This window comes from Trichomycterus rosablanca, chromosome 22 (genome assembly GCF_030014385.1).
Source record: "Trichomycterus rosablanca isolate fTriRos1 chromosome 22, fTriRos1.hap1, whole genome shotgun sequence".
NCBI classification, from domain to species: Eukaryota; Metazoa; Chordata; class Actinopteri; order Siluriformes; family Trichomycteridae; genus Trichomycterus; species Trichomycterus rosablanca.
Genome location: NC_086009.1, coordinates 20899929 through 20912350, shown reverse-complemented (window position 1 = coordinate 20912350; position 12422 = coordinate 20899929). Strand labels below are relative to the sequence as shown.

At 45.6% G+C, this 12422-nt stretch overlaps 2 protein-coding genes across 2 annotated transcripts; one reads left to right on the top strand and one right to left on the bottom strand.

The window, feature by feature from the left end:
- The first annotated feature begins 273 nt into the window (after positions 1-273).
- Positions 274-5636, top strand: dok3 (docking protein 3). The gene is made up of 5 exons (XM_062985076.1): positions 274-330; positions 1500-1796; positions 2808-2898; positions 4021-4190; positions 4896-5636. Exons 1-5 carry the CDS (start codon positions 274-276, stop codon positions 5634-5636), a joined length of 1356 nt encoding a protein of 451 aa, XP_062841146.1.
- Positions 5637-8036: 2400 nt separating this feature from the next.
- On the bottom strand, positions 8037-8735 carry atoh1b (atonal bHLH transcription factor 1b). The gene has a single exon (XM_062985075.1). The coding sequence runs from the start codon at positions 8733-8735 to the stop codon at positions 8037-8039; it is 699 nt and encodes a 232-aa protein (XP_062841145.1).
- Between the last annotated feature and the right edge of the window lie 3687 nt (positions 8736-12422).

Below are 12422 nucleotides of genomic sequence, written 5' to 3'. Positions count from 1 at the left end.
TTTGTAGCTGATCTATATTTAGCGTGCAGGACTGTAAACGGTGTATGATGATTTATTGCTGGGCATTTACTTCCTCTTACACACATTGAGCAAGATTAATGCGGTACCGTTGAGCCGATGCTGGCCGTCTGACGCGATGTGTAATCTGTAGCAGGTTAGACGGAAATTCTCGTGAAAGTGTTTGAAACCAGTTTGGCCGAAGTTCCTCTCGGCCTCAGTGCGAGCGTCAGCGAGGTGAGAAGAGGGCCGACGGCCTCGAGCTGAAGCTGCACCATGGACGTGGTGGCTAAAGAGGGCTCGATGTTTTTACAGGGAGTCAAATTTGGAAAGGTAATTCTTGACCTCTACGAGTTTTTGTTGTTTAGTCATTAGGTTCTAATCTAGTCAGAACGAAGCTCTGCGCACTCGATTGAACTGTTACTGGAAAAAATGTGACGTGTATTTTATTCCTTGTTTGCTAAATATTTTTAATATTTTAGAAAATAAATAGAATAGAAAGATATCATCAGAATGTTTGTTCATTGCAGAGCATGTGTGTGTGAACTTATATTCACTTTAATCAGGGGGTTTTTAAACTTTTTGATCATAAAATACTTGAAATGTTTTAAAATAAAACATAAAAATATTCTTGCATTAAAGTAGTAGTTTAGTAATTCAAACAACACTGAAATGTCTAAATGCAGTGAGTAAATATTTGCCCCCTGTGTGGGCATTTAATACAAAACAAAAACAACCCAAGTAACCGTCAAACCGGGCGCCTATACGGACCATGATTGGCTTGTTCTGGGGTAGGATTGCTGAAGATGATTCCTCATCACTGCTGCAGTTACGACCTCTGCTGGCTGATCGATGGTACTGCACAGAGGCGGGGGATAATGGAGATCAGTGCTTGGCTCTCTCTCAAGATACAGATCTTCATATGAACCCTCATATGAGCACATGTCGAAGAGGGGGTGTGTGTTAGTTATGACCCTCCTCTGTCAGGAGTAGACGTCTGCAGCAGTAGAGGAGGAGAAATGCACTCAGGTAATAGGATATGACTAAATTGGGAGAAATATTACGGAAAACGCATTTAACAGCGACCCGAGTAACCGAGGCTTTATTACTGTGGAGTTATTACAAACTATCAGTCTGGAAAGGGCCGCGAAGACGTTTCTAAAGCTCTAGGACTACAGCAAACCACAGCGAGAGCCTTATTCCCAGAATTAAGAAAACTGGGAACAGTGATACATCCAACCAAGTGAAACTCCTGCCTACAGTCCTCCAGGCCACCTGGAGTCTGGTTCCTCTCAAGGTTCTTCCTGTAAATTTAAGGGAGTTTTTCCTGCCGCTGTCGCCCTCGGCTTGATCAATAGGAGTTTTTGGTCTGTTGGTCCTGGATTCTGTAAAGTTGCTTTGAGACGATGTCCATTGTAAAAAGCGCTATATAAATAAATTTGATAAAAGGTCAGTGTTTATGATCCCAGACACAATAATGTTCCTCTCATGTGATGGTGTAGAGGATCTGGAGGAGGACCTGGGTGATGCTCTTCGAGCCCAGCCCCGCAGGGATCGGGCGCATCGAGATGTACGACATGCGGGACGGAACGGCGCCGTCTGCGAGACCCGCCGGTCTGAAAAAGGCGGATAAGCAGGTTCTCCGTCTGACTGACTGTCTCAGCGTGACGCCAGCGCCGGGTGAGAGCTGCCCAACAGACTGCACCGCCTTCTACCTCAACACCACCAAGCGCATCTACACGCTGGCAGCACCGGCACGGGATGAGTGGGTACCTGCCCTCTGCCGGCTGGCATTTCAGGTACAAACACTTGGATTATTTTTTATTTAATAACCTCTAATTCCTAGTCAGGGTTGAGGTGGGTCCTGTGCCAGCTGGAATCACTGGGTGCAATGCGGAACCTCACTGTGTGTGTGTGTGTGTATAAGTGTTGGTGTTGCACAGCTACTCAGACCTGGGTTCTACCCCTCCTCTAGTTACTCCACTGGTTACTGTACGTGTGATGTTTATGTTCACGTCCAATTTGGTTTCCTTCCACCTCCCATGCCTACCACTGCTGATCTAATACTCTAGGTGCCAACGACCTGGTTGGCACTACAGACACAACTGGGTATCACCTCTCTGTAGCTGCAGTAAAGACTTGTTGCCTGGAGCCTGCATGAGTGGTGGAAGAATACGCCAGCCTAGCGTGTTCCTCCTTGTAGGAATTTGTCGCCACCTGGTCAACACTGTTCTGAAAAACACCAGGCACAGGGCGGAAATGCACCCGGACAGGACGCCAATCAGTTATTAAGGCATTAGGAACATTTAGAACAGAAGGAAACTCGTCAGCTTTTATTCTATATCAGGGTTAAATAAGATAAAGATAATAAGACAGATAAAATAATAAGAATTAAATAAACTTGTACACAAATGCCCCTTCCTTTAGAGGCATCTTGTAAACCACAGTGTGACCAGATTGTACAGAGAGAGAGATGCATCGTTTGTGCTGGCTGGGTCACGTAAAAAAATCCTGATCTGGGTCCAGACAAACTTTCGACCATCCAGACACATTTCCTCTCTTCTCAGTCTTTGGTACAAAGACCACTGCTCCATGTACTTTGCACCGATGGACAGCTGTTTGTGAGAAGATCTTGATATGGCTACGACTAAATGGAGAAGTGACAGACCTGATCATATCTCATTCTGGGGCTTTCACAAGATCTCTTCTGGTCGCTGCTCTCAGATGGTTTTGAACCCAGCAGGACGGCCTGAGAAAAGAGGAAGTGCTCGAGCTAACAGTTATTTTTATTGTTTTTTTTTCTCTTTCAGAGGAACGAGGGAGGTGGTGAGACGAGGAGGGAACAGAGAGCGGAGACTGTGACCATGGCGGAGAACGACCTCTACTCCACCTGGTGTCCAAGTGAGGAGGAGCCGTGCTCATTTTATTACTGTGTGACTCTACAGCAGGGTTTATTTAGTTTTTTTGGGGGGGGTTAGCATTTTTATGAATCTAAAATGCTGATTAGACAACCATGATTTCCTAACAGGGTGCACAGGGACTTGAGTGCTTGGCCCCAACGTAGCTTAAGAGCCGAAAGTGACCACATTTTGTCTATGATTTTTTACACAATCCAGGCAACACAAGAATGCATCCTAATCTGGTCCCACTGTGGTTTACAGATGTAACATAAAGCCTCCACAAGGTGGCGTTCACGCCTAAGTTTATTTAATTATTATTATTTTTCTCTGTGATCCATTTTTTGGCTTATTAAACTAGAATGTTCATGGAGGGGTATGTGGTTGTCTGAGGAAGGTATTACCCTCCATTGGAATCTTGCCGCTGGCACTGCCCACTCACTGGCCAAAGAGAGCTGAGACTATCACAGACGTGCATCATCCATCGCAAGTGCACGTGCCTCAATCAGCCAGCAGAGGCCACAATTGTACAGCGGCAATGAATTTTAATTCCTTTCTTTATCACAGACACGGCCAGTTGGGCCCGGCTGGGTCGATAGCACCACCTGGGATGTGGACTCAAAGCTCGAGAGCTAGAGATCTCAACAGTGGCGGGCCAGCACCTTGGGCCAGACTTATAAGAGGAGGAACTGTTCAACAAGAGTGTGGGGTTCCTCTGGATATACTGGTTTCCTCCCACTTCCTGAAAACATTCAGAGGGTGGATTGGCTACTCTAAAGTGCCCCTAGGTGTAAGTGACCCACCAGTGTGCCAACTCTGGATTAAAATGAAGCATTTTCCTCCTCTTTGCTTGGGGGATCACGCTGTTACCTCTGTATTCTTTCACCTCTCACACCAGCATAGGAGTAAAAGTTTCGGTTGTAAACATCACCCTGAAATAGTGATGGAGCCCCATACAGCTTTCATCATCTCAGTCTCGGCCATTACTTACGATAAATACATCACATGGCCAAAAGTATTTGGACACCTACTGCAAGTCCAGGATTCCTTCAGAAACGTTCTAGCTTTTACATTCTAATATTTCATCTTCATGTCCTCACTCGTTGTGACGTTCTCGTTCCTGCAGCTCAGTTCCAGGTCAGGGTGGCGAGCTCGATGGCGTCGGTACGCTGCTCCATGTCCGGGTCGTACCTGCTGTCCCCGGAGAAGGAGTCCCTGTGCCTGCTGGACATGAAGACGGGACAGGTCATGTTTCACTGGCCGTATCGATTTCTCCGCAAGTTCGGACCGGTTAAGGTTTGTACATCTGAGTAACTGTTGATAATGTTAGATGCTAAACGAGGGTCCGTTTGTGGACAGTATTAAACGGTGTGGATTCACACCAGCGCTGGAGGGCTGAAGCCTGGAACAGTTTGGTCATTTTCCTTCTCACATCCTTGATAATTACCAGATTAAAGCGGGAAAATCCAAAACAAATTCCTAAACAAATTAGGACTGGGGGAAGTGAGGCTGGGAATCATGAAACACACGCGTTTTGTAACTTTCCACAGGTTTTATGGTCGGATATAACGAGAGAAGTCGAGCTTGTCCACTACCGTTAAGATCCTGGGACCCAGGGTTAGAATTTCAGTGGTGCTACCGGCCGGTCGGGCATCTGCACAGACATGATTGGCAAATGTCAGAGAGGGAACCATAGTCACTAAACTTACAATACTACTGTACCACTATACCACGGCAAACAGTAGCCTAGTGGTTAAGGTGCTGGACTAATAATCAGAAGGTTGCTGGTTCAAGCCCCACCACTGCTCTTTTGATTACCTAGGCACAAATCCCCACAGACAAACTCCAAAGTCTTGTGAGAAGCTTCTCAGAAGAGCGGCTGCTGTTCTAGCTGATAAAATCACACGGCATTTGTCCAACAATCTCATTGTCAGGTGTCCAAATACTTTTGGCCATGTATTGTAAATTCTTCTCACCTGTTGGTTTTCGGCTTTGTTTCAGGACGGCGTGAGCATCGAGGCGGGCCGGCGCTGCCACACAGGCGAGGGCCAGTTTATCTTCCTCACCACGCAGGGTCAGCAGATCTACCGGGCCATCGAGGAGGCCGTCATGCATCAGAGCGTACAAGACCTGCTGTCCAAAGCCACCTCATTCGCAGAAGTTCACACGACCAAGCAGCCGCCCCCAGTGCCACCGCCAGCCAGCAGGTCCTTTCCAAAAAAGGACGTTAAAATGAGAAATCTACCTCTCCCTCGGCTTCCCGGCCCCAAACCCCGTCCCAGCGGCTCCAAACCCAAAGCTGAAGAAGTCGTCTACTCCAGTGTCAAGCCTCTGCCCAAGCCGAGAACCAAACCTCCAGTTCCGGTTCCTCCCGTGCCCAAGCCGGAGACCGCGCCCCAGACGTCGTCCGCCGACCCCGATAACGAGGAGCATGATTACGAGGTCTGCGACTGGACGCAGAAACCCGAATCGAGACAGGACCAGTCCAACACCCAGCTGTACAGCGTAGTTACTCATCATAACAGAAAACAAATCAGGACCGGCGTCCAGCAGCAGGACAGTCAACGACCCCTTCGTGTGCCCCCCTCTGAAACCTTAAAAAACTTCAGACAGACTCTATCCGATACTCTCTTTAAAGGAAGAACCAGGGTCTGCCCGCCTGTGCCACCCAAACCACCCAGACAGACGTCTGATCACGACTTTAATGACTACGAGCTCCTAAATGAACTTGATAGGTTTTGACACCACAGCCAAAAAGAAAACCAGCAAAAAGAAGAGGTCTGTGAGATGGTCAAGCGGGGACATCAAATCCTCACAGTACCATTACTGAATCCTACTGTACCGTACCGTACACTGTATGGCCGACAGTATGTGAAGACCTCATCACAAAACTCTGGGCTTTACATTACTTTTACATTTCCTGCATTTAGCAGATGATTTATATCCAAAGTCAGGACTGTGACGGTATACTGTCTAAGCAACTAAGGGTTAAGGGCCTGGCTCAAGGGCCCAACAGTGCCAACCTGGCAGTGGTGGGCCTTAAACCAGCGTAAACCAGCAGCCTTTTGATTACTAGTCCAGTACCTTAAGCACTAGGCTACAACTGGGCTTTAATACTGAACCCCCCCTTCCCCCCCCCAACCAGCAACAACGTGCGTCTATAACAGTCTCCACTCTTCTGGGGAAGGTTTTCTAAAATATTTTGGAGTGGAACTGTTGGAATTTGTGCCCATACATTAATTTATTGTCTGTTTTAGCACTGTTTTGTCCTTGTCTAGTTGCAGCAGGTCTGATTTATAGGGTACATCACAGGGCACATACACACACACACACACACACACACACACTTGGAGCTACACGCAATTTTTGTAGGTCCAATTAGCCTGAATGCATGTCTTTGCATTTGTGATTGGAATCCCATGCGGACACAGGGAGAACGTGCAAACTCCACACAGAAAGGGTTCTGGTCACATGGTTGTGAATCAGTCCCAGGCCCTTCTTGTTGTGAGGCGACAGCGCTACCCACGGTGCCACCCTCGTGCCCATTCAGCAGATATCAGATGCTACAAAGTTGGATGAATATCATTTGCTTTATATAATTACTTTATTACACCTGCAGTTGTCTGCAGGCGTCCCAATACTTTTGACAATAGTGATTCACTGGAACGGATTGGTGCACATATAGCACTTTGTTTTGCACGATAATTAACATTTTTTTTGTTCGGTCGGCCAAGGAGAGACGCAGACTAGCACTTCCTCTCTCTGAATCATGCAGAGTCGTTAGTCACCTCTAGGCACCAGTTAGGCGCTGGTTAGGTTTGCAAATATTTGTACATACAGCCTGGAATTTTGCTGGTTCAGGCTCCAAACCAAGTGTCAACATTTTCATCCAAACTCCATAAGACAACACAGGTTTGTAGGAGAAGAAATTTGTGTTTGTGAAGATGAATGTTTATATTAAAGTGGTTGAATAAATTCTACGCAGACGACGTCTGAAACAAACACAAATAGTTTCCACTTCCTAACCAGACCTTCCGTCTTTACACCGTATTTCTTCATGTTGCTCGTTTGTGATGTCAGTGTAACACACATCAGGCTCAATGTAGAAACACCACACACATTTACTATTAAATTAAATCTTTATTTATCCATTTCAGTTCAAAAATACAGATACATAAATAGCGGTAGGTTCAAAAGTCCTAAATCACGTTTAATCAGTAAAGTGCAGCTACAGAGAGAGAAAATCCAACAGTGAGAGTTTAGTTTTATTTAAATCTACATTTAATTTCCCATCAGGATACTAAACATCTACTGTTTGGTCCCGTAAGCGTCTAGTAAAACACAGACAGTGAGAGAATATTTCACCATTACAACCTTCTTTTATGGCTGAAACAACATTTCTTTATCATTTGTGAGCCGTTGTTATACGATTGACCTTTACAATATCAGTATATGATGCACACTATAAAGAAGGACCTAAAAACAGTTTGTTTTATTGTTTAAGACTTAATTGTAAAGGCTTCAGATCATTAGAAAAATAAATAAACTGATAATCGTTTAATAAATACGTTTATTCCATTTAAACCCACCTGATGTGATCATTCATTCCAGAAAACAACAGCGATGATGGAAGAAAGATTCTGATGTTAAACTATCACAGGATTAATATTAGTTTGATAACTGACTAACTAAAATAGTTGTCTAACTTAAACTACTAACTAACTGGCTAAAAGATCTAGCTTGCCAAAGAAGTTAGAAGCTCAAAATCAGCTCAAAACAGTATTTTAGGGTAACTATATAGCTTAAGAGTTGATTCAGAGAGCTGGATAGATTAAAATCAGACTTTTAAATAGCTGGATAACTTAAAATCAGACCTTTTGATAGCTGGATAACTTAAAACCAGACTTTTAAAAAGCTGTAGAACCCAAAACCAGACATTTTGATAGCTGCATAACCTAAAATCAGACTTTTTAATAGCTGGATAACTTAAAATCAGACTTTTAAATAGCTGGATAACCTAAAATCAGACTTTTTAATAGCTGGATAACTTAAAACTAGACTTTTTAAATGCTGAAAAACTTAAAATGAGTTCATCTTTTGTTACACATTCCATCCGTGTGGCTGCAGTTAAATACTCAGATCTCATCGGCCTCCTGATTGGCTCTCCTCAGCATCGCTGGCGTGTGGCGACTCTCCGTCGCTGGCGCTGGACACCACCAGCTCCATTTTCTCTGTATTGAAGTGAGCGGAGGGGGCGGACAGGATGAGCACGTGTCCTTCGGTTAAGCGGGTCTCCTCGAAGTGCACAGGCGTCACCTGGGGCGAAGTGTCCACCTCGTACCCCGTGCAGTTCCCCCCGCTTCTCACTACCGCCCGTTCAGGCTCGAAACAGCGCCGCGTGCAGGAACCATCCCCCCGCGCCACGCCCTGCAGCAGTTCGGACAGCTCGGCGATGTAGATCTGCGCCATCTGCAGCGTGTCGTACTTGGACAGCTTCTTGTCGTTCTCCAGTGATGGGATGACGCTGCGCAGGCGGTCGAAGGCCCGGTTCAGGCCGTGCATGCGCCGCCTCTCACGAGCGTTCGCTGCCACGCGCCGGTGCCTCTGTGCCGGATTTAGAGGGTGCTCCCAGGTACCCGGGCTCACGGCGTGGGAGGGACTGTCGCTCCTGGTGGCACACTCTTCCTGGGTCGGGGCAGGAACGTGTGCATGTGTGTGCACCGTCATCCAGCCCCGGGGGTCACTGCGGGTCAGTTTTGCGTGGTCAGGAAGACTGAAATCCAGCGGGAGCTTCGACTTGCAGATTTCTGACCAGTTCAGAAGTTCGGCGTTTGCAGTCATCATACTGGAGGAAATGGAATCGACAGGACAATAAAAATCAACGAGCTGCCGTAGTCTCCTGATCAAACAGCACAAATCTTTGATGTTTTCTCTTTCAGGGGTCTTGAATTTCCAGCAAGTGGTAAAAAAAATTAAAATGGTAAAAAAAAACTCCAGCAGTGGTGCTGCAGCTGATGATTTTGCAGATCAAAGTCTTGGATCAGAAACCTTTGATCTTTTCATGCTTTAAAATAATAAAACTTGAAAAGCAATTAAAAATAAGTGTAAAAATGTAAAAACAGGACAGAAAAATAGCTCACTAAATGAAGAAAATCCAAACTGATCTTTGTGTTTGAGTCCTTGATGCTGTCCTGAGTCAAATATGAAGATAAAATGAATTATTCAGAGCTTCAATCCTACAGGAGAAACGCTTGATCCTGTCGCGCCTTCCTTAAGAATTTTTAAATCTTATCCTATTAAAAAATAAGATTTAACAAGCAAGTTCTTAATTCTCATCCAGACACTTTTTTTTTTAATATAAGTGCATTAAAAAGTCAGAATGATTTGCAGAAAAGCTCGACGATCTTGCAGCAGAAGCTCTAGATCATGCCTTCAAAAGTTGCTTTTTTAAAATCCTAGCAATTCTGCCGAACGCTGCACATAAATGTTCACAGCGGGAAGAATATGCTTTCTGAACACCTGAAAGCAGAAGTCCTTGATGCTTTGCTGCTCTTCCAGGCGTCTTAAATAATTCCAGCAGCTTGGCTCTTGAGTGGAAATAAAAGAAGCTCTCGGTGCAGAGCTCTCGCCTCGTCCTTGTTCGGAGTTCTGCTCCGAGTACAGATAAGTTTCATTGGAAGGAGGCTTCGAGGATGGAGGTCTGTGTTGTTGTTCGTGCTGTCATCCTGGTGCCCCGTGGCTCCTTAAGTACCGGTCCTGCCTCCGCCCCCCTTTCCCTCGGAGCTCCTATCGGGTGTTGAGGGCCAATAGGAAAAGTTTCCTTCATGCCCACAAAAGAAAGGAGGATCTGTGTTGTGTTTTGACACTTAAGGAAGGCAATTGTTCCCCAGTGATGGATGATGTCAAAATGCTGCATTATAATACAAATGACACTGGGATGGTCTCAAAGCCCACTTTACTATTTTAAAGGGTTATTTTCCATGCCAGTGGATCCCACAGTGCAATTCCGTTGGGCACACTTCCCGTTACAGCTTTTATGAAAGATGTACAGATCAATATGGAGCGTAACAAGGTAATTAATCGTGGATCATCGTTTACACAAACACCGCGACTGCTGAGCAAACATCCTCGGCCAGCGGAATTGGCGGCCGAGGCGGTGGCATTGGGGAAGAAGCGCTTATACAGGGGTGTGATGTGTGATAGTGTTCGGTTCTCAAATAAACTGTAAAAGGGAGCAGCGCCGTGTTAGAGGCTATAAACCCGACAGGTGGAAGACGGCGGGCGAGGCGCACCTGCCCGACCCTAAAACTCCAGTAAAATAATAAATCACTCAGGTGCCATAATAATAACAAACATGTACTAATGATCCAGGATGGGTTCATGTCTCTGGAAGAAGAAATGCCACCAATCAACATGTACATACACTATATGAATAAAGTATCAAGACGCCCCTTCTAATTTTGAAATTCATGTCTTTGAGTCAAAACGACAGGTGTAATAAAATGTATAAATGACCTAACCGTGAGCTTTTCGACATCACATGTAAATAAATAAACGCTATTAAAACAGAGCGACGTCTGTCTGATCTTTTCAGTTACTGTTTTGAGATGACTCTTCACAGGACTTTGTAGTATGTCTGTGGGAATTTCTGCCCATTCAGTCGGTCAAAAAAGCCTCAGTTGATGTACTGATTCATCCCAGAGCTTTTGAGGGGGACAGGTCAGGGATCTGTGCAGGATCTTCCCTAAACTGTTGCTGCAAAGTTGGAAGCATGTTATTTTCCTTATATAATTGATGTATTCCAAAATCAGGGGTAAAAAGGGGTGTCCTAATACTTTTGTCCATATAAAATATATAATTGAAATGTAGTGAGATTCTACGTGATAGAATTTGCCTGTGAGCATTTTGCCTTTGGGCTCTTTGGCTCTTTGACCAGAGGGCTGAGTTTTGGCATTGATGATGATGGTGGTGAAGGGTGGGGCGGGGGAAAGAGATCATCATAAGTCAGCCGGCCCCCAGGGGCCCAGGGAGGCTGCTCATCTCCTGAGGGAGACATGAAAAGAGGGCAAACCCCGCCTCGGTCGGCTGGCGTCCCCTGGCACCCGCCGCCCATGCCGGGGACCCTGCACATCTCCCATATGCTGTCAGGAGTCGGTTAACTGGAGTTTTTTTTTATGTCTAAAGCAAAAACAATTAATTCAATTTCAGCTCATTAGCTCAATCTGTGGCTGTTAAGATTATTTTGAATTTCTCGCCATGTGGGGATATGTGATTATATAACACGAGTAATGTGTTAAAAAAGCACAAAGTTAAATCCCACTTCTGTTAACACCTATGTTATAAATGATAAGCTTTTTTTGTGTGTCCATCTGGAATTAAGCAGTCAGTGTTAATTTAGCGTGGGCGTAATTTAACTCGAGGGATTTATTTAGTATAATGAACATCTTATGAATTGGCTCAGTAGACGAAAATATGGTAAATTTAAAGTAAATTGGTAGGTTCGGTCTCTCCGGCCCTCTCGGCGTGTGCGTTATGAAGGGAGAGCGAGAGCGTGGATAAGCTAAATATGAAAGTAAAGCGAGGAAATCAGCATGACCTGCTAGCCCGTCATCGGGTTAATGAGCCTTGCATGGAGCTGAATAAATGGGCACGCTCTGCGTCCATTCATTTCTCTCCACGCATTTTTAATTCTCGCCACCCTACTGGTGCGCGCAACAGCCTGCAGCCCTGCCGAATCGGGAATGAGCGGAGAGAGTCACACTCCCCATCTGCTGTGGCCCGGAGATCTGGGGGGGTGGAAGATGGCAGGAGCGTATCAAAGGTCAATCTGAAAACAGCCACCCGCCGGGCTGCTTTTTCAAGCCCACCGAGGCAGACAGCCAAGCACGGGCCAACGGAACGGAGGCCAAGAGAGTGCTTTACCAGTCCTGCTCCGGCACTGCCAGTGCATCTTCTTAAATAACTCCTCAAGCAATGGTCATTTTTTTTGCAATATTCTAAAGTCGGGTGACTTCGGGGTGAAGATCTGCCAAGCACCTGCACAACTTTTGGATTCCTGGAGGATTTGCCATTTATTCCTTCTCTTTCATGAATTAAATTAGTCCTGCTTGACCAAGAGCATTTCAATGGATGCATGGGCATCACTCACTCACTTATTAAATCTCTCACACCCAGGGGCAGTTTAGAGTAGCCAGTATACCTACTGGCATTTTGGGGAGATTTTTTCAGCTTAAGCCCACGCTGACACAAGAACATCCCATTGCTAAAGTCAGATCAGACACCTAAATAGTTATAAAAGTAAAATGTAGCATTTAAATAGCATTTCTTAGTGATTTTGCATGTTGCTAATTGAGCATGGGGTGGCACCGTGGCACAGTGGGTAGCACTGTTACTTCCCAGCAAGAAGGGCCTGGGTTTGATTTGTTTGTATGTGAAGTTTGCATGTTCTCCCTGCGGCCATGTGGGTTTCCTCCTGGTGCTCCGGCTTCCTCCCACAGCACAAAGTCATGCAGTCAGGACAGTTGGAGG

Bases quoted from the DNA above. Each gene is read 5' to 3' on its own strand.
- dok3 (XM_062985076.1), top strand. From the start codon at position 274: ATGGACGTGGTGGCTAAAGAGGGCTCGATGTTTTTACAGGGAGTCAAA. The intron at 331-1,499 runs GTAATTCTTGAC...GTGATGGTGTAG, and splicing joins AGGGAGTCAAATTTGGAAAG to AGGATCTGGAGGAGGACCTG. The intron at 4,191-4,895 runs GTTTGTACATCT...GCTTTGTTTCAG, and splicing joins GCAAGTTCGGACCGGTTAAG to GACGGCGTGAGCATCGAGGC.
- atoh1b (XM_062985075.1), bottom strand. From the start codon at position 8,735: ATGACTGCAAACGCCGAACTTCTGAACTGGTCAGAAATCTGCAAGTCG.